The following is a 19082-nucleotide window of genomic DNA, read 5'->3' on the forward strand; positions in this document are numbered from 1 at the left end:
TTTAATCAAAGATGCCTTTTCGTAGAGAGACATCAGAAGCACATTGAGTGGTCTTCCTTTCGTCAAAGCGTCATCCATAAATTATCAAACATTTAAGTCCTTTTTCAGCCCTATTGGCACAGGACTAGTATTATCTGGTGACCTCTTGTAATTTGTAATAATTATGGAGGTCATCTGTGTTCTTAAACCTGTGCGAATCGGCCATGCCCGTAGTAATTCCACGGCAAATTACCTACCATATTTCGCTGATTACGGAGGTCCTGTGATAATAGTAATCCAAATTGGCATGTCGGTAATTTCCGGGGGAATGTCCCTGAATTCCAGTAAAACACAGACTTTGCTTCTCCCGTCTGAATGCGCCACACGAAACACAGACATCCGGGGGAATTTCTAAATTACAGAGGTCGCCAGATAATACTAGTGCCGTATATATCATATCAGACATGATGAAAATATGAATTAAGTACTGAAATTACTCAAAATGTACTAGCAGAGTTACCACGCCTTCAATTAGGAAATCAATCTATTCCCCAAAACATCCAAGTTTCCATTGATAACAGAGAGAGGAGAAAAGAGACACAGAAAGTATCGATTAAATTCAATTGGCAATGCGAAGAGAGAGAGAAGTGTGGAGGAGAGGGAGCATTAGAGCGTGAGTAAGGGGAGGGCAGAGAGTAGAGGGAGGGATGCTAGGTGCTAGGGCGTGAGAGTTCTAGGTGCTAGGGGGTGAGAGTTCTAGGTGCTAGGGGGTGAGAGTTCTAGGTGCTAGGGGGTGAGAGTTCTAGGTGCTAGGGCGTGAGAGTTCTAGGTGCTAGGGCGTGAGAGTTCTAGGTGCTAGGGGGTGAGAGTTCTAGGTGCTAGGGGGTGAGAGTTCTAGGTGCTAGGGGGTGAGAGTTCTAGGTGCTAGGGGGTGAGAGTTCTAGGTGCTAGGGGGTGAGAGTTCCGTCTCTCACAGCTTGGCTTTGCCTCTGCAGCTTCATGGCCATACCCATGTTTCCTGTGATCTTTAGCTTGCCCTGGAAGAACGCCTGCTAGGGGAGGGGGGGGGGGGGGGAAGAGAGAGAGAGAGAGGGTTCCAGATTTAGTCCATGGACCAGGCCTGTGTGTGCGTGTGTATGGTCATGATGCTGTAGTTTGACTGAAACTGGACAAACTGTTCTCACAGAGCAGGTCAATGTACCCTCTCTGCATCTTTGTGTGATTATCTTCACTGCTACCTGAAACACAGATACTGTGTACACACATACACACTTCGTACACACAAACACACACACTTCAAATCAACCTAACAAACATCAGTGATTAGGTGAAATTATTCTTCTATTCTCTAGCTGCTCCTGTGTCACTAGAAGTGCCTCTTCACAGGCTACGAAATAACACCTGTTAGGTGTTAAGGGTTGTGTGTGTGTGTGTGTGTAAGATAAGACAGGCTTTCCCTAGTTAGCATACAATTAAACTATTTTTGTTAATGCCTGTTCATAAAATGACTAAGATATTTCTATAGAATTAATCTCTAGTTAGCCGATTCTACAATAGAGGTCGGTGGTTGCTCACCTAGCCTCCTGAGTGAAGCCCATCCTGTAGAGAGTGACGACCGCGGCCCCCCCCAGGCCCAGGTTGTGCTGCAGGGCCACCTTCGCCCCCGGGACCTGCCTCTTCTCCGCCTGACCCCTTAGCTGCCAGCACAGCTCAGCACACTGGGCCAGACCTGACCAATCAATCACAGAAAGAGAGAGAGAAAGAGATGGGCTGAGATTAGTTGTAGCAGATGATGTGATATTGAGATTTGGTCCAGATTTGTATTTCATTGGAAGCAAGGACAGGATTGAATGTGAAGGGGGGCTTATAGGGTCACAGGGACAGTAAGCAGACTGAATGTGAAGGGGGGCTTATAGGGTCACAGGGACAGTAAGCAGACTGAATGTGAAGGGGGGCTTATAGGGTCACAGGGACAGTAAGCAGACTGAATGTGAAGGGGGGCTTATAGGGTCACAGGGACAGTAAGCAGACTGAATGTGAAAGGGGGCTTATAGGGTCACAGGGACAGTAAGCAGACTGAATGTGAAAGGGGGCTTATAGGGTCACAGGGACAGTCAGCAGACTGAATGTGAAGGGGGGTTTATAGGGTCACAGGGACAGTAAGCAGACTGAATGTGAAAGGGGGCTTATAGGGTCACAGGGACAGTCAGCAGACTGAATGTGAAGGGGGGCTTATAGGGTCACAGGGACAGGAAGCAGGCAGAGTGTGTGTACCTGTGGCGCCCAGAGGATGTCCTTTAGAGATGAGCCCTCCGCTGGGGTTCACCACCCACTTCCCCCCGTACGTGTTGTCTCCTCTGTCGATCAGCTCTCCAGCCTGACCTGACAACACACAGGGAAGACAACCCATGACAGGAACGATTCGATGTTATTTCAATGTTATCCTAACAAAGATGTGATAACAATATTATCCAAACAGAACATTTGATATCATTCTATATGTAAAACGTTGCACTTGCTTCTATTCTCGCTGATTCCAGCATGACAAGGCACCATCAGACCATCGGACTCACCCTCGGGACACAGCCCTATGGCCTCGTACGTGATGAGCTCATTGGCCGAGAAGCAGTCGTGGAGTTCGATGACGTTGACGTCGCTGGGTTTCAGGCCTGCAGTCTCGAAGCACCTCTTGGCTGCTAGTTGGCTCATGTCATAACCCACCTATGAGGAGGAAGAGAAACACAAGATCCATGAACAACACAGATCAAGTCACCTGATGAACGCATTACTTTATAGGTCCAGTATATAACATGCAACATGCACGCTGTTTTGGTCTGGAAAAATCACTTGAATGCAGAAACACTAATGTCACTGCAATTCCATTTCGGGTAGTTATTGTCTAATCAAATCTAATCTAATCTAATACTATTATTAGGAAGGATGTCGTTGTTTAGAACTTCAAACTGAAACACTACCTGCTTGTTTCAACAGAGCTCAAGGGAAAATCACGAACCATATCTAGAATGAGAAGGAACTTGAAACAATGGCTGTGAAGGGATCTAATCCAGACTGGGGGTGGACCAATGCCCCCCTTTCTCACCATCTTCATACAGCTGTTCTCCTCAAAGGTGGTGGAGAGGTCCGTCACCATCTCCTGGGCAATAATCTCCACCGCCTGGTCCTCCAATCCATGGCGACTCACAAAGTCTTCGCTGGCCAGGACCGCCGCCCCCGCGCCATCGGACGTAGGGCTGAGGGAAGACACGCGTCTGTTGACTGATACTGAAAACAAGGACTGTTGAAACAGAGGCCTGAACCATACACAGGGTTCCCACACCTTCTGAAACATCAGATTCAAGCACCTTTCAAGGACTTTCAAGACTCAATTCCCTCAAATTCAAGGACCCAACACGGCATAGTTTGAGACAGATCTAGATGAGAATCTATATAATAGGAACTATCCGCTCACAGACAACAATTAAAAAGAGAGGCTTGAATGCGTGAACACTAGATGGTCTCTTGCCTTCTCTACCACAGCACAGCAAAACAATATATTGTGAAATATGTGTAAAGTTACTGTGTTAAGTAATACAGAGACTTATCTACTATAATTACGTAAAACATTTTTATATATACAGTATATATAGAGAGAGGGGGGAATTCAAGCACTTTCAATGACCCATGTCTATTTTCAAAGGCCTTGATTTTTTTTTCTCAAATTCACAAACTTTCAAGGATTTCAAGGACCCGTGGGAACCCTGCATACACTGATGTCGAAGAAGATTTGGGGAAAGTGACACACATATACAGTATCTGAACCGAGACTCCTCCCCCCTGAGAGATACAGTGGCTATAGAAAGAAACACACCCCTTCACTTTTTCCCACATTTGGCCACTATAACCTATGGCCACTGTAACTGAGGTCCTTACCAGCACTGGAGGAGAGTGAGGAACTCAAAGACCTTCTTGGAGTTCATGATCTGGTCCAGACTGTACTCATCCTGGAACTGAGAGTACCTGGGGACACCAAAGACACCAACAGAACAGACCATGTTGTTCAGATACAGGGGTATACACAGTCCCAAAATATGTGAATCATTCACAATGCTCAGATCAATAACACAACGGGTTCATTATGAGATCTTACCTAACTGACGAGAATTGAGTTTGGCTATACAAACTGTCAGTCAGATACACATTTGTAGTACTGGACCATCTCTTCACGAAAAGGTGTTATATTGATGTTGATTTGTAAAGAGCTAATCAAGTCTTACGGGTTGTTGGTGGAATGCTTGTGATTCTTCCATGCAATTTTGGCAAAGTGCTCTGGCTTAGTACCTAAAAGAGAGCCAAACAAAGTTATCTGGTTTAGTACCGAGAAGAGACCAAACATACATCAGAATGTGACAACACCAAAACACTTCACCATTGAAACGCACCCCAAAAATGTCACACACAATGTGGTGCCCCAGCCCTAGTCCACATCGTAACAGGACACCAAGAACACACTTTATAGGGCGCATTCACAGAGCAACTGTTGTCACACATTGAACACCAGTCCTGTTTACCGTATTTCTCCATGTGCTCCCTCCCAGCGTTGCCAAACATCTGAGGTGCTGACGGGGCCGCCGCCATCCCGTAGCGGTTGATCATCACCTCCATGTGCTTGTCCAAGGGGTTAGTCCTGTCCGCGAACTACAAGACAAAAAATAATATGATGTACTGATAGATTGCATAGAAACTGTGTGTGTGAACTGTGTAACTATCTATTGAGCGTCCATAGGCCTAGTTTCAAGTATTTGTTAAGTTTGAGTTACGAGTTAAGTTTTCCCACGGTTCTGCAGAATTGGGGAGTGCAGCTTCACTGGTGGACACTGGCAGCAGTTCAGACGAAGAGACTGTTCTGCTCATTATATTGTACCTGTCCTTCAAGAGTCTTATCGCTTGTGGTGTACATTAGGAGAGCGACTGCGACTCTTATTCTTTGTTTATTCACCTGATGCATCTTGGGATTAAACTATTGTAACTTCACTCAGGGTTTTTGGACTCTTTATTTGGTAAAAAACGTATCTTCTAAGAATCTTCATTTTATCAGTAGACATTGCATGACCTTATGAGACAGTCATTCAGTGGGACAGTCATTCACCAGCATCCATCATCACAAACGGCTGTTCTGTTCTGTACCTTTGTGGACAAGGAGCCTCTCTCCATCTTCTCAAACCCAACGGTGAGAACACAGTCTGCCAGACCTAGAATCAGTGATTAACACTCCAATTAACAGTCAAGACATGGGAACACTTCAACCATCACCATTAATGTCCCCCTATACCTGTGTAGTCACGTGTGTGCTTAATACCAAAGTCCTTATTAAAGTTCCAATAAACAAGTTATTCGTGTATTGTGTAACAGCAACACGGGTGTGCAGTGCATGTTGGGGGATGAACGGGGCAAACAGTGATTGATTGGCAAATCAATCAATTGTGTTGTTTATGGTTTGTCATGTGTGCTGCTCACCTCCCTGGACCAGCTGGCGAGCCATGAAGAGAGCCGTGGAACCCGTGGCGCAGTTGTTGTTGACGTTGATGATGGGGATGCCTGACAGACCCAGGCTGTGGTAGATGGCCCTCTGGCCGCAGGTGGAGTCACCTTAGCGGACACAGAGAGGGGGAAGGTTTATTTAGAGATAGAGACAGGAAAGTAAGGAGGAGAGGGTATGTCAGCAAGGGAACAGACAGTGTCCTACCATACACATAGCCCACACAGGCCTGCTCTACAGCAGAGTAGGGGACTCCAGCATCCCCCAAGGCCCTCTGACCTGTCATAGGAAGACAAAGGTGACAGGATAGGAAACACTCAGGATGGTGTTATGAAGCAGGGAGCGATGAATAATGTGAATATGTAACAGGAGTGTTAGATCATGTTCATGTGACAAATATTATCAACTCATTGCAAAGAAAAGTTATCAACAGAACAATCACCTGCTTCTTTGACCATGTCTGGATAGTCAAAGTCTCGAGCTCCTGGTTTCTTAAACTACAGAGACAGAACACAGAGAACACTGTTGTCGGAGAAATCTACTTCGTAGGATAACAATTAAACGGGGTGTATTACCATGTGATTATGGGTTATATCACAGAGACAAAAACATATCAAATTGACTGCACACTAGGGGGTGCTCTGGTGCATCAATCCTGTATCACTAGTGTTTGATGTTGATCATGACCCTTGGCACAGTTGGCATTATCATGGGCACCCTTGGCACAGTTACCATGACCATGGAGCATTGGACTTGGACTTGATAAGTTAAGGTTGTTTAGTTGCTATAATGTGTAGCCTATATAATATGACTGCTAAAGAGACTACAGCTTCACCACACTGTTTAATTAATTGATCAACAGTCTCTGCATGTCTTGCACAGTGCCTATGAAAAACTAAGAAGACAGTTAGGTAACACAGTTCCATCGATCTGTCTCAGTGAAAAGCATGGGCCACGAGCACATCAACCCCATTTAGTGTTGACGGTTCACGGTTAAGATTAAATGCAACATCGGTAGAAGACTGAACACTGACAGGCTGAGACTAGTTGGTGTGGGGGGGGCTCCCCTGGTGCCAGCCCGTCTGATATGACAGATCATTGTTATTTTGGTTAACTTGCAGGGAGGAATACGATCAGTGTCAAATGTTTCTCGCAAACGTAACGATCATAGCAAATGTCAGGATTTACCTTTGTCATCCCCACCCCCACGACAAAGACTCTTCTGAGCTTTTGAGGAAGCATGGTGGTTGTTGTACAGTACCAACTTGCAGAAAGATACAATAACAACTCAACTCGCTCTGTCCGGACTCTGAAGTCGTGGAGCTCACCAGTATATCCAGCTCCGGCCAGGGGGCGTGGTCTTCATGTCGTCCCAACCGGTGTGAAGACCATATTTGGTTCGTGACGTCGCCTTACTACGGTGGTCACGTAAATCGCCACTTCCTTTGACTATATCAACTTGAATTCATTGTTGCAAATACAATTATGGATATAATAATAATAATAATAATAATACATTAGACTTATATAGCGCTTTTCTAGACACTCAAAGACGCTTTTTAAACTCGTTTGCAAACTATGCAGTAAAAATGTGGAACGCCCTTCCTATAATCTTAAAGGAGTGCAAAACACTGCCCACCTTCAAAACCACTCTCAAAAAACATTTACAGGAGGCTGCAATCCGTAACTGGACCCTCTAAATCAAAAATCAAATTAAAAGACTACACCCCCACCTGGACTACCCTCTATATATTCTTGTTGTTTTGTTGTTATGTCTCCCACCCACCCCCCCCCCCCCCCCCCCCCCCCCCCACCTGAAATACCCTCTGCACATACTAGTTGTTTAGTCCCACCCCCCTACCTGGTCTACACTCTGAGCAAACGCAATGTTATTATGTCGCCCCCCCCCCTCCCCCCCGCCTAAATCTACTGGTGTTTTTGTACCCCCCCCCCCCCCCCACCATGACCACACACTGTACATACTTGTTGTTTTGTCCCCCCGCCCGAACTACCCATTGTACATATTATATGTCTGTCCCCCTGCCCGAACTACCCACTGTACATACTTTGTGTTTTGTCCCCCGCCCCCACCTGTGGTGTATGTCCCCACCTGTCCTACCCGCTGTACATACCTTATGTTTTGTTGTATTGTTCTTCCCATGTTGGATGTATGTTTATCTTGTAGATAGTACTAGTTATTTATCTGTATTATCTTGTAGATAGTACTAGTTTTTTGTCTGTCTTACATGTAACGATGAATTGAGTATCAAGGACCCCAATTGAAATAAGCCAGTGGCTTTCTTGGGGTTTTATCCTGTTAGTTGACCTTGTATGTAATATGTACTTTCATGTACCTACTTCTGCAAATCTTCTAATAAAGTTTTCAATCAATCAATCAATTACAAACTGAAAAGATTGAGTAGTAAAATAAAAAGAAACAAAAAAATTTGATAAATAGATCATTTTCTATTAAGGGATTCTAAATAAATAAATACATGTCAATGGACCCATGTGTTTGACTTTATTAGTGCAAACAGGTTTGAGGGGTCAGGCAAAGGACTTGGTGGAGTCAGGCAAGGGTCAGGCGATGGGTGTTGTAATCCATGGTGCAGGGCTGGAACTGTGGTGCAAGGTGCTGGGCTGGAGGTGTCCAAGGTGCTGGGCTGGAGGTGTCCAAGGTGCTGGGCTGGAGGTGTCCAAGGTGCAGGGCTGGAGGTGTCCAAGGTGCTGGGCTGGAGGTGTCCAAGGTGCAGGGCTGGAGGTGTCCAAGGTGCAGGGCTGGAGGTGTCCAAGGTGCTGGGCTGGAAGTGTCCAAGGTGCTGGGCTGGAAGTGTCCAAGGTGCTGGGCTGGAGGTGTCCAAGGTGCTGGGCTGGAAGTGTCCAAGGTGCTGGGCTGGAGGTGTCCGAGGTGCAGGGCTGGAGGTGTCCAAGGTGCTGGCCTGGAAGTGTCCAAGGTGCTGGGCTGGAACTGTGGTGCAAGGTGCTGGGCTGGAGGTGTCCAAGGTGCTGGGCTGGAGGTGTCCAAGGTGCTGGGCTGGAGGTGTCCAAGGTGCTGGGCTGGAGGTGTCCAAGGTGCTGGGCTGGAAGTGTCCAAGGTGCTGGGCAGGACGTTAAAGGGGCCCACTAAATGAGCTAAATTAAACATTCTATTTCTGATGAGTCAACAGCACTAGGGCTCCATCACAAAACCCTTACTGGAATCTTCATGCACTTTGTGAATTAGTCTTTACTTTCTGATGAGTCAACAGCACTAACCCCATCCAGTGAGGCATGTAGTTAGCCTATATTTAGAATATGTAAAATGTGTGCTCTTAAGTGAATGCCCAAAAAATTCCATAGCCCACAAACACCAGAAATGTTTATGAGGTATACCAAATGAAATGAATAACAAGTGTTACGACTCTTCTGTCTAGAGTAAAATAAGGACCTATTAAAAGGACCTAGTAAAATAAGGACCTGAATTGTCTAGGGTGCTATTGAACACTAACCAGTAGTTGTATGGAAATATCTGGTACAGTTCTATTGCAAATGAGATTTCTTTAGACATAGGACTACTTCTTCTCTGATACAGTCAAATTCCGAATGGGGGATAAGTGTTTAGTTTATTACCGGTAGTTCTAAATTGCAAGCCTCTAAAACATAGGTGTAAATAGTACAGGTTTTATTGAAACTGGAACCTTATTCTAAACCTTAAGCTAATGCGCTGGGCTACTCCGATCTAGGGCCCATTAAATCACTCAGGACACTAAGGGCCTTGAGACCCTCAGAGCCTTGTCACGTGTTGAAGGGATGAGGGTAAGATCCAAAGCTAAGCAGCTGATCCTTCCGCATGCCCATTCAACAGTTTAAGCATGCTAGAACTGATCCAAAAGTACCAAACCAAAGAGGGGGTTCTGTTTTGGTCCATACAGATTGCTGCTGAGTTCACGTGTCTTGTGTCTACTGACCTCCCCAAGTCCTTCCTTTCTGGACCCGACCGGCATTTGCCAAGACTGCTTGAGTTGTACGAAGCACGAGAGAGACGGGACACACACACTGCTTGAGTCTCTGGATTCTGAAGTAAGTGAAGAAATAAAACCTATTCTTAAAGGTATAATTAGTAGGATGTTCCTGAAAAATAAAGTATAGAGCCATACAGAAATAATCCCTCTCAATGTTCAATTGAGTCAATGGTGTGGTTGATCAATGATCACTTAGGCCCCACTAGAATGTGTGATGGTGTATTTATCTGCAGAGGGCCCTCTGTCTGGCTGTAATTTTGCTGTTGTTCATGGAGTGGGGAGTTTTTTTTAGGACTTTTATTCTGAAACTTTTTTTTAGGACTTTTATTCAGAAACTTTTTTTTTAGGACTTTTATTTTGTGTGAGGATGCTGTTCGTAGACTACAATTCAGCATTCAACACCATTGTCCCCTCCAGGCTTGACACCAAGCTCAGACACCTAGGCCTTAACCCTGGTCTATGCGGACATTCCTCCTCAATAGTAGTAAGAGACGTTTTTTATTTTTTATTTTTATTTTTATTTTTTATATATATATGCTTTCGACGCCCCTGCTGTATAATTTCCAGGAAAATGATATGACCCGATGAAAAATGTTCAATACATTATCGATTAACAATCGATCCATTTAACGAAAGAGAATCTTCACTGCGTTATTCTGACATACTGTGTGGATTTCAGGTTGAAATGTGTAGCTTTACTGCCACCTAGAGGTCAAGGGTTGATAACAGTTGTGCATGTGGACAGTGTACGTAATGCATACGTCATTACGTCATACAATAACACGGAAGCTCAGGAGAAACACACTGCATTGTTTTACAGAAGCAGCATTAATTCATCTTTAATACAGCGAATCAGCATAACCTGTGGGTAATCTCTTTGATTTGATTATTCTATATGCAATATATTAATACATTCATTCCAAGTGACCACTTCACAAAATATATGCAGACGCAAACATACTTCATAATGATTAAGGAATAATAATATGTCATGTTATTTCCTTTACAAGGTCTATCAGATGCCAGCATGGAAGGGTACACACTTCATAAAGTTATTGGTGAAGGGTCTTTTGGACGGGCATTGCTGGTCAGCTCTAAAAGCAATTCTGTGAACTATGTATTGAAAGAGATTCAACTCTCAAAGGTAGGTTGTACCCACACACTGAACAGCCTCACAGAGACATTCAAGTAACCTTTTGGCATTTTTACATTTAGGCTAACTGTGTTTCTTGTTTGTAGATTCAATCCAAAATGGAGAATTCAAGAAAAGAAGCTGTACTCTTGTCCAGAATGAAGCATCCGAATATTGTTTCTTTCAGGGACTCATTTGAAGGTTTCACTCCATTTCATTGTCCTTCATGTGAAACTGATTGTTAAAGCAGATTAGATTAGATTAGATTAGATTCAACTTTATTGTCATCGCAGACTACAAGTACAATACAACAAAATGCAGTTTAGCATCCAACCAAAAGTGCAAATAGTGATATAAGGGCATGATATAAATAGAACAAGAGGTAGTGATACGTGACTATGTAATATACAGTATGTGCAGAGGTAGTATTGTAAACATCAGTTTAGTTTAGAGGTATATACAGATGAAGGAAGAAAAGAAGAATGAGGAAGATGTTCAGTAATATGGATCTCGTCTCTTTGCCTTGTAGCTGATGGGAATCTGTACATTGTCATGGAGTTCTGCAGGGGAGGAGACCTGTTTCAGAAGATCCACCAGCAGAAAACCACCCTGTTCTCTGAGGACGTTGTATGACTTTTAATCAATGACTCTTTTTGCAATTAACTCGAACATCAGCCAAGTGTTGGGTGCAGGTGTAATGGTTTGTCTATATATGAATGCATAACCTCCTGAAACTGTTTTTTTTTTATTAGATCCTGAAATGGTTTGCCCAGATATGTGCTGGTATGAAGCACATCCATGACAAACTGGTCTTACACAGGGATGTGAAATCCAAGGTAACCTCCTGAATGGCTATGTTAGGATTACCATACCAGCTGATTGTTACCACATCTGAAGACTTGTGTTGCCTCCATTATTCTTGTTAACAGTATATTCCAAGTATGTATGCTGTATGTGTAAAGCATTGAATACTCTCATGTATTAACTGAGTGTTTCTCTTTTAATCTGTTTAATGAAAAGGAAAGCACTTAGTTACATATGTAGAACAGATGTGGCAACATATTTAAAAATATATCTTTTTTATAAATTCACATAGGGTGGTGAAGATTTTCCATCTACATTGTTGTTCATAATTTCCCTTCCTCAGAACATTTTCCTGACAGATAAGGGGACAGTCAAGCTAGGGGACTTTGGGTCGGCATGTCTTCTGAATAGGTACATGGGAGGGACTCCATTCATTGAACTACAGTATATCTGAGGAAATGTTTGTATTTCTATAATGTTATGATTTTGGCTCATCATTACTCAAATGTTGTCCTTTAATTTTCTGTTGCAGCTCAAGAGCCTATGCTCACACATATGTCGGAACACCTTTTTATATTTCTCCGGAGATATGGGACAATAAACCATACAACAATAAGAGGTATGATCATCTGAAGTACCCCATTGACATCCAATATTGAATATATCAGTAATTATATCCAGTCATTCAGAGCTGTAATTAATAAAACATGTATCAATTAAAACCTATTTAAATTAGATCTACTACTAGACTAAATCATTTTAATTGATTTTTGTATTAGTGAAAATGCATTACAAAGACAAATAGTAACATAGAAGACAAACAAGATTGACATAATGAACAGATATACAGACAATAAAAAAGGAAGTTACCGTGATATGTGTGTTGATATAAAAGGTCAGAGCGGGCATCTTAGGTTGGTGTGTGAAGAGAGCAGTGTGGCACATGTGGCGGAGAAGTATATAAACAATAGGCTAGGTGCACGATCCACTACTTCCTGAAAGGCACCTTGCATGAACATATCCTGTCTCACTCTATTGGTTTAATTGATTAATCAGCTGTGCGGTAAACTGTTGGAACACACAGTGCACAGCTGATTAATCAATTAAACCAATAGAGTGAGACAGGATATGTTCATGCAAGGTGCCTTTCAGGAAGTAGTGGAGATCGTGCACCGAGCCTATTGAGAATTGAATGTTCTGACTGAGGCGTGTGGTTTTGGATGTGGAGATGGTGGTGTTTCTTCTCCTGTAAGACTAACGGCTGGTCTGAATGAATCACTTGTGTGTTGCAGTGATGTCTGGTCTCTCGGATGTGTCCTCTATGAGCTCTGCACCTTGCACCACCCGGTACTTTCACTATGTTCTAAGGAAGTTCTGTCATATTGTCCTTAATACTAGAACAGCCGTGCCTTTTTTTACCTACTGTAAGAGCCACCTCAGGGGTCAAATGACCAGGGGTGCACATAACTGGTGCGCCAGTGCGCATGCGTCGCCAAAATGCATGCTGCGCGGCAGATCAGCTGCATGGAGGCGCTTTTGCGCACCAAAAAATAATAATAAAAAAAAATAAAATAATTGATCACAAAAAAACATCCTCTACCATGGTTGAAATTGAGGACAGTGATAATGTACAGCAGTCAAGAGAGCAGTGATGATGACGATTAAGCTTGTAGCATAAATAAATGCTTAGGCTGTAACTTTTTGTTGAAAAGTTGATTTCAGTGTTTACAGAACAGAGCAGTGCTTAAAGAGATGTTCGTTTATTTCAGTGTGTTTAAAGAACAGACATTCAGTTAGTGCTTAAAGAGATGTCAGTTGATTTCTGTGGGACGGGTCGTGACTCGCGAGCTCGGGGAGCACCAAGCAGCATCCCTAGGTGCTCCTCTGAGCACTGGCCCCAAAAAGTTATGTGCACCCCTGCAAATGGCCATAGTCTTTACAATGGTAAGCTGCTATTTACACACCACTGGTTGGCCGTATTGTAAATTAGCCTGCCTCCTACACAGAAAAACTGCAAAATAGCTTTATAGCTTTATAGCTTATCCTGATGTTATTTTGAAAAAGTAAGGATACTGGGTGGTGTCTAGGAAATGTCATGAAAGGAGGGTCCTGAAATGTGATCGTATGCAAAGATATAAAACATGTTTTACTCACAGGGTAAAACGATCGCGTTAAAACATTGTATAGAATACATTTGCTGACTTTTTCCTCTCCACTGTAAGAGATACTGTGAGCTATTGTAGCAAAAATGAGGGAAGGGCCAGTATCTTCAGCTGAGATGAATTATCTGAAGGTATTCATGTGTCCCAGCTGTTGCAGTGGAGTTTGTGTTTTTCCAGGGATTCTCTTTGAGCTCGGCTGTCTCGTGTCTCAGTTCCAGGCGCTCAGCTGGAAGACCTTGATCCTGAAGGTGTGTCGGGGCGCCTACCCTCCCTTGCCCGACCACCTGCCCTACGAGCTGCACTACCTGGTCAAACACATGTTCAAGACCAACCCCAAGGACCGGCCCTCCCTCAACACCATCCTCACCTCCCATCGGATATCCAGACTCCTGCACAGACATCTACCCTCCGAGGTAGGGAGTAGGAACACCCTGTGGTTTATGGAATAGACCTGATCACACTGTGACTGCCGTGCATCTCATGTATGCTGGTGAAGGACCAACAGGTTTCTATGATCTATCATCAACCAATCTGACATTTGTCATGACATTCGGTCAAATGCAGTATTTAGACACTAAGCACTATACATGTTTTGCAACACCACAGCTGCAGGGACTCTATGTGGGGTATGATCTTGTGGAGGGGAGAGGATTGTGTAACTGGTGTTATATTTGTAATTCACCACATTCAGATGCTGAAAGTGGAGGAGGAGGAGGGGAAAAGAAACAGATGGAGGAGAGAGGAAGGAGAGAAGGTTGTTTCACTCTTAGGGCAGAAGAGCCTAATGACAGCATCTACTTTTAGAGGTAGGGAGCGAGAGAGAAAGGCGACATGTTCTGATGTAATACTTAAAACAGGATTAAATCGGCGTCATTGGGTGAATGACCTTTCAGTAGGACACTGATTGTAATGATGTACGTTGATGGGGTCGAGATGGATACTCAGGATAATCAAAAGGTCTTGCTCAGATGGACAGTTGAGAGAAGTGTATTCACACAGCGCTGGGTGCGTATCTCAAAGGTTGAGGATACGAACGAAATATGTCTACAAGCATTCCTTATAGGCAGCAGTCATGCTGACTCGTCTATCACCTGTCTATCACAAATCATAATGTTAATGTTAATGTTAATGTTAATTTTATTGGTGCGGGGGACCCTCAGGCTGAGTTGGGCGTCGGACCTGAGCCTGGGCCTTGAGGTGGAAGACAGGTCCAGGAGGTCTTTGATGTAGGGTGGGGCGAGACTGTTGAGAGCTTTGTAGACAAAGGTGCAGATCTTGAACTTCACTCTCTTCTTTACTGGGAGCCAGTGAAGGGAGATGAGGACAGGAGAGATGTGGTCCCTCATTTTAGTGCCTGACACCAGCCTGGCAGCGGCATTTTGGACTAGCTGCAGGCGGTAGATGGTCTTATCAGGAAGTCCAGCATAGAGTGAGTTGCAGTAGTCGAGCCTAGATGAAATTAGCATGAGGACGACCCTCCTCAGGTCACTGGGGGTGAGGAAGGACTTGATCTTGGCTATGATACGTAGTTGGTAGAAACATGACTTCACGACGGAGCTCACTTGTCGGTTAAGGTTGAGCTCGGAGTCAAAGATGACACCGAGGTTCTTGACATGTGGTCTGACAAGGGTGGACAGGCTTCCCATGTTGATGCTGAGCTGAGTGATGGCGGTGGTGTTGCCGATGAGGAGGATTTCCCCCTGGCTCTCATTCAGCTGTAGGAAGTTCTGGGCCATCCACTCCTTCACATCGTGGAGGCAGTCCATCAGGCGCATCAGATCGGCGGGGTCGTCAGTGTTGATTGATAAGTAAAGCTGGGTGTCGTCCGCATAGCAGTGGAATGAGATCTGGTAGCGTTGAGGGATTAGACAGAGGGGGAGCATGTAGAGGGAGAACAAGATAGGACCGAGGATGGAGCCCTGAGGGACCCCACAGGTGAGGTTGGCTTGTCTGGAGGAGCTGTCTGCTATGTGGACGCCGTAGGTTCTATTGCTGAGGTAAGACTTGAACCAGGACAAGGCGGTGTCGGTGATGCCAACCTCCTGCTGGAGTCGATTAAAGAGGATGGCATGGTCTATGGTGTCAAAAGCTGCGCTGAGGTCCAGGAGGACCAGGGCAGCACATTTCCTGGAGTCTGCGATGAGGAGGAGGTCGTTCCAAACCTTTAAAAGTGCCGACTCAGTGCTGTGGCCAGGTCTGAAGCCAGACTGAAACTTCTCCAGGATGTTGTTCTGTTGGAGGTAGGGCCATAGCTGGCTGATGACAGCCTTTTCCAGGAGCTTGGCCACGACTGGGAGCTTGGAGATGGGTCTGTAGTTACTGAGGTTGGAAGGGTCCAGGTTGGGTTTCTTAAGGAGAGGCTGTACCACTGCTTGTTTGAGGGTGGGCGGAACAATGCCAGTGGCCAGCGAGCTGTTGATTATTGAGAGGATGTGTGGCCCTACTGTGTCGAACACCTCTTTGAGGAGGGGGGTAGGGATGGGGTCCAGAGGCGATGAGGCCGGCTTCAGTGCAGCGGCCATCTTGGATAGGGCTGGTAGAGTGAAGGGACAGACGCTGGAGAACGTGGATGAACATCCCAGTGTGGTGGCTAAGTCCTTGGTGGAGTGCGGGATGTTTTTTCTGATATTGGTGACTTTATCAGAAAAAAAGGATAAAAATTCCTCGCACTTAGCCGGGGATGGATCCTGGATGACGGTAGGGTGTCCTGAGTGGGTGGGGCCAGAAACATGCTGAGTCAAACCAAATGACTCGATCAGGTCCAGGAATTCAGACTCGAAAGCCCGGGTGGGATTATCCACATGGATATTGAAATCCCTCATGATAAGCACCTTGTTATGGCTGGGAATGATTTCAGTAAGGAGATCAGAGAATTGGGATGTAAAATTCTTGGTTTCCTTAAAGGTCTTGCTGTCCGTCGGGCGGTAGATGATCATGATGAGGAGGGTTATGCCTACTTTCAGCAACTGAACCTCAAAGCTGGAATAAGTATGACATCATAACATCAATGACAAGGGCTCCGATCAGTCTGTCATAACATCATAACATCATAATCATAACATCAATGACAAGGGCTCCGATCAGTCTGTCGGTCCTTATGGTCCCTCAGCCAATCGTGTAGGTTCTATGTTACCCATGTCCCATAAGAAGTTGGTTGCCCTGGTAACCAGTTACCTGACCTGCCTCTGAGGCTAAGTTTAACTGGCTACAAGTCTGTCATTGGAGAAACATGTTTACTGAGGATGGCCCTGAGGTGTTGATCAGTTTGCGCACAGTATCCTAAAGTATATCAATGTTTGATGTGTAACTCAGAAACACATTCCCAACACTGATGACATCATTTATCATTTCTCATGTCTTTTGTTCTTGTCACATACCAAAGTCAGTGCCAGTATAATCCGTCCCGTTGCCGTAGCAACGGAGGCCTCTGAGGCCCGTAGTGAGAGCAGGAGGTGTGGTCCTCGTAAGCAGTGGGCTGCAGGCCCCCCAGGGACGGTGCTGCGGGTGTTGGGCAACGCTGAGCTCCTCTCCTCTAACAGCATGGCATCCCTGGGCCAAGCAGACTCCTGCACAGGTACAGTCTGAAGCACCTGAACACTGACCTGTACAGCCTCTAAAACAACCACTTAACACTAGAACAGCCATGGGTGGGGTCATTTGATCAAGTGAGTAATAAAAAAGTTTTTGCATTTGATCAAATTTCAGGACCCTCCTTTCATGACTTTTCCTACATATGTACATTCTACCACCCAGTATCCTTACATTTTTATGCTATAGTAGGTAAAAAAAGGCACGGCTGTTCTAGTGTTAAATGACTCACAATAGTCCCGATGCTGTTTCTTTAGCGGGCATGGACTCTGAAGTTCTACCAAAGGAGAGAGGAAGAGAGAGGAGACAATGGGACAAGCATCCGCCAGAACGCCTCCTGAGACTGCTGGAGAAAGCCCAACTCAGCACCGCTTTCCAAACCTACTCAATACACAGAGAAGGTCAGTCCAAATGTTGTTGTAATCAATATTTGTTTTAGAATTGTAAAGAAAACCTGTTACTCGATACATTAGCGATAACAAGTAGAACACGTTTCCTGGTTAGGTCAGGTATGCCATATTTATTACATCATTTTGGCCTGAAGTGAAAGCTCTAAGAAGTGTTATGAACTTACCTTAACTCACCTTAACTCAGCCTTGGGCATGATGAGCTACATATGCCTACATGAGCTACATATCAGCCTGAAGAAGGTCTATGATAATAATAATAATAATAATATGACCGAAAGCTTGCACAATAAACAACGTTTTTTTGCAGTTTTGAGTGTGCGGATGCAGGTTTTTTTGCACTCTATCGATACTCTTCAGTTCCAGCACCTCAGCTAAGTCTGATCACGGATGAGCGGTGGTATTTTCACTATTTTGACAGCTTTGTCCTCTCCCTGCCACAGGTGAAGAGTCCCAGGCGGGTCCTCTCTCTCAGGGAGGACAGGATGACACTGACGGCCTGGAGGAGGTCGCTTTAGACGAGGACAGACTGGAGCCACGCTCTGATGACGACGACACGTGAGTCCACCTGAAACCTAACCCCAGGAGTTAACCCTCTATGTGTGACACATTCTAGTCTTTTGGTCCGCATATCGGCAACCAATCAAAATGTTCCGACTTTTCTTTTGGAAACACGACTAAACGTTGTTGAGAATCAAAACACAAACTTTCTAGTCAAGCCAAAATACTGCAAGGCAATGGATTGGGTGAGTAATCCCCACTGCTAACTAGTTAACTATAACACTACTTTACATTGTTAGCAGGCTCACAAAACAATCTGTGTTAGTTGAGTAGCGATGTGTCATTGATTTTTAACAACACAGGAATGTATTCACATTTTTTGAAAGAAAAGTCTGATTATTATATCAGATCGCGACATGAGGACCAAAGCATTAGAACGTGTCACATATGATATTGTTCCACAGCAGGTGATAATGTAGGCCTACCTTTATTTTACTTGTTAAATTGCCCACCTTCTCTATCCACAGAGATTTTGAGGAAGAATCTCCATGTGATTGGATGGATGAACTTGAACACATGTCTTTACACTAAGGCTCATTTGTTGAGCACTGACACAATTGTTATTTTCAGAATGTCACTGATTACAATCATTCTGTTTTCATATTGATATCCTGGATATGAGTTTCATACAGTGGGGGAAATAAGTATTGAACACATTAATATTTTGTCCAGTACATTTATTTATTTAAGTGAAATTTGCACCTGCATTTGGTATTAACTCAAACAATCCAGACAAAAAAATCAAAACATTAAAGACCATATGTAAACAAAGTTATGTGGAATAAAGTGGAATGAAACAGGAAAAAAGTATTGAACACACTAAGAAAAAGCAGGAAGAAGGAACAATGAATGGAGCCATGTACAGAGAGATTCTTGAGATGAACCTGCTGCCATCCACCAGGATGCTGAGGA

The 19082-nt window shown here is 44.4% G+C and overlaps 2 protein-coding genes and 1 long non-coding RNA gene across 4 annotated transcripts; 2 read left to right on the plus strand and 1 right to left on the minus strand.

The window, feature by feature from the left end:
- Window positions 1-853: 853 nt before the first annotated feature.
- On the minus strand, window positions 854-6812 carry LOC308170269 (sterol carrier protein 2-like). Of its 2 annotated transcripts, none has more exons than XM_080545037.1 (13): window positions 6704-6812; window positions 5958-6012; window positions 5723-5794; window positions 5494-5625; window positions 5164-5228; window positions 4548-4674; window positions 4254-4317; window positions 3910-3996; window positions 3080-3230; window positions 2553-2700; window positions 2254-2361; window positions 1555-1708; window positions 854-1028 (listed from the first exon to the last, which is right to left on the minus strand). In XM_080545037.1, exons 1-13 carry the CDS (start codon window positions 6755-6757, stop codon window positions 1007-1009), a joined length of 1239 nt encoding a protein of 412 aa, XP_080401163.1. In that variant the 5' UTR covers window positions 6758-6812; the 3' UTR covers window positions 854-1006. The 2 variants fall into 2 exon arrangements, with proteins under 2 accessions (XP_080401163.1, XP_080401162.1); XM_080545036.1 differs by having other exon boundaries at window positions 854-1031.
- A 3731-nt stretch (window positions 6813-10543) lies between these two features.
- On the plus strand, window positions 10544-17199 carry LOC308169898 (serine/threonine-protein kinase Nek3-like; the record flags this gene model as incomplete). The annotated part of the gene is made up of 10 exons (XM_080544631.1): window positions 10544-10660; window positions 10756-10849; window positions 11178-11275; window positions 11401-11484; window positions 11796-11863; window positions 11985-12071; window positions 12745-12799; window positions 13827-14027; window positions 14321-14420; window positions 16997-17199. The coding sequence occupies 10 exons, from the start codon at window positions 10544-10546 to the stop codon at window positions 17197-17199; spliced, it is 1107 nt and encodes a 368-aa protein (XP_080400757.1).
- A 295-nt stretch (window positions 17200-17494) lies between these two features.
- On the plus strand, window positions 17495-18779 carry LOC308170249. The gene is made up of 3 exons (XR_013937781.1): window positions 17495-17603; window positions 18053-18167; window positions 18638-18779. It is a non-coding gene; the product is annotated as an uncharacterized lncRNA (long non-coding RNA).
- The last annotated feature ends 303 nt before the right edge of the window (window positions 18780-19082 follow it).

Source organism: Nansenia antarctica (genome assembly GCF_963989245.1).
Source record: "Nansenia antarctica genome assembly, chromosome: 14".
NCBI classification, from domain to species: domain Eukaryota; kingdom Metazoa; phylum Chordata; class Actinopteri; order Argentiniformes; family Microstomatidae; genus Nansenia; species Nansenia antarctica.

Coding starts and splice junctions, on each gene's coding strand:
- LOC308170269 (XM_080545036.1), bottom strand. CDS start 6,757: ATGCTTCCTCAAAAGCTCAGAAGAGTCTTTGTCGTGGGGGTGGGGATG. Junction 3,231..3,909: donor CTCACTCTCCTCCAGTGCTG/GTAAGGACCTCA, acceptor GTCTTCCCTCAG/CCCTACGTCCGATGGCGCGG. Junction 1,709..2,253: donor ACATCCTCTGGGCGCCACAG/GTACACACACTC, acceptor TTGATTGGTCAG/GTCTGGCCCAGTGTGCTGAG.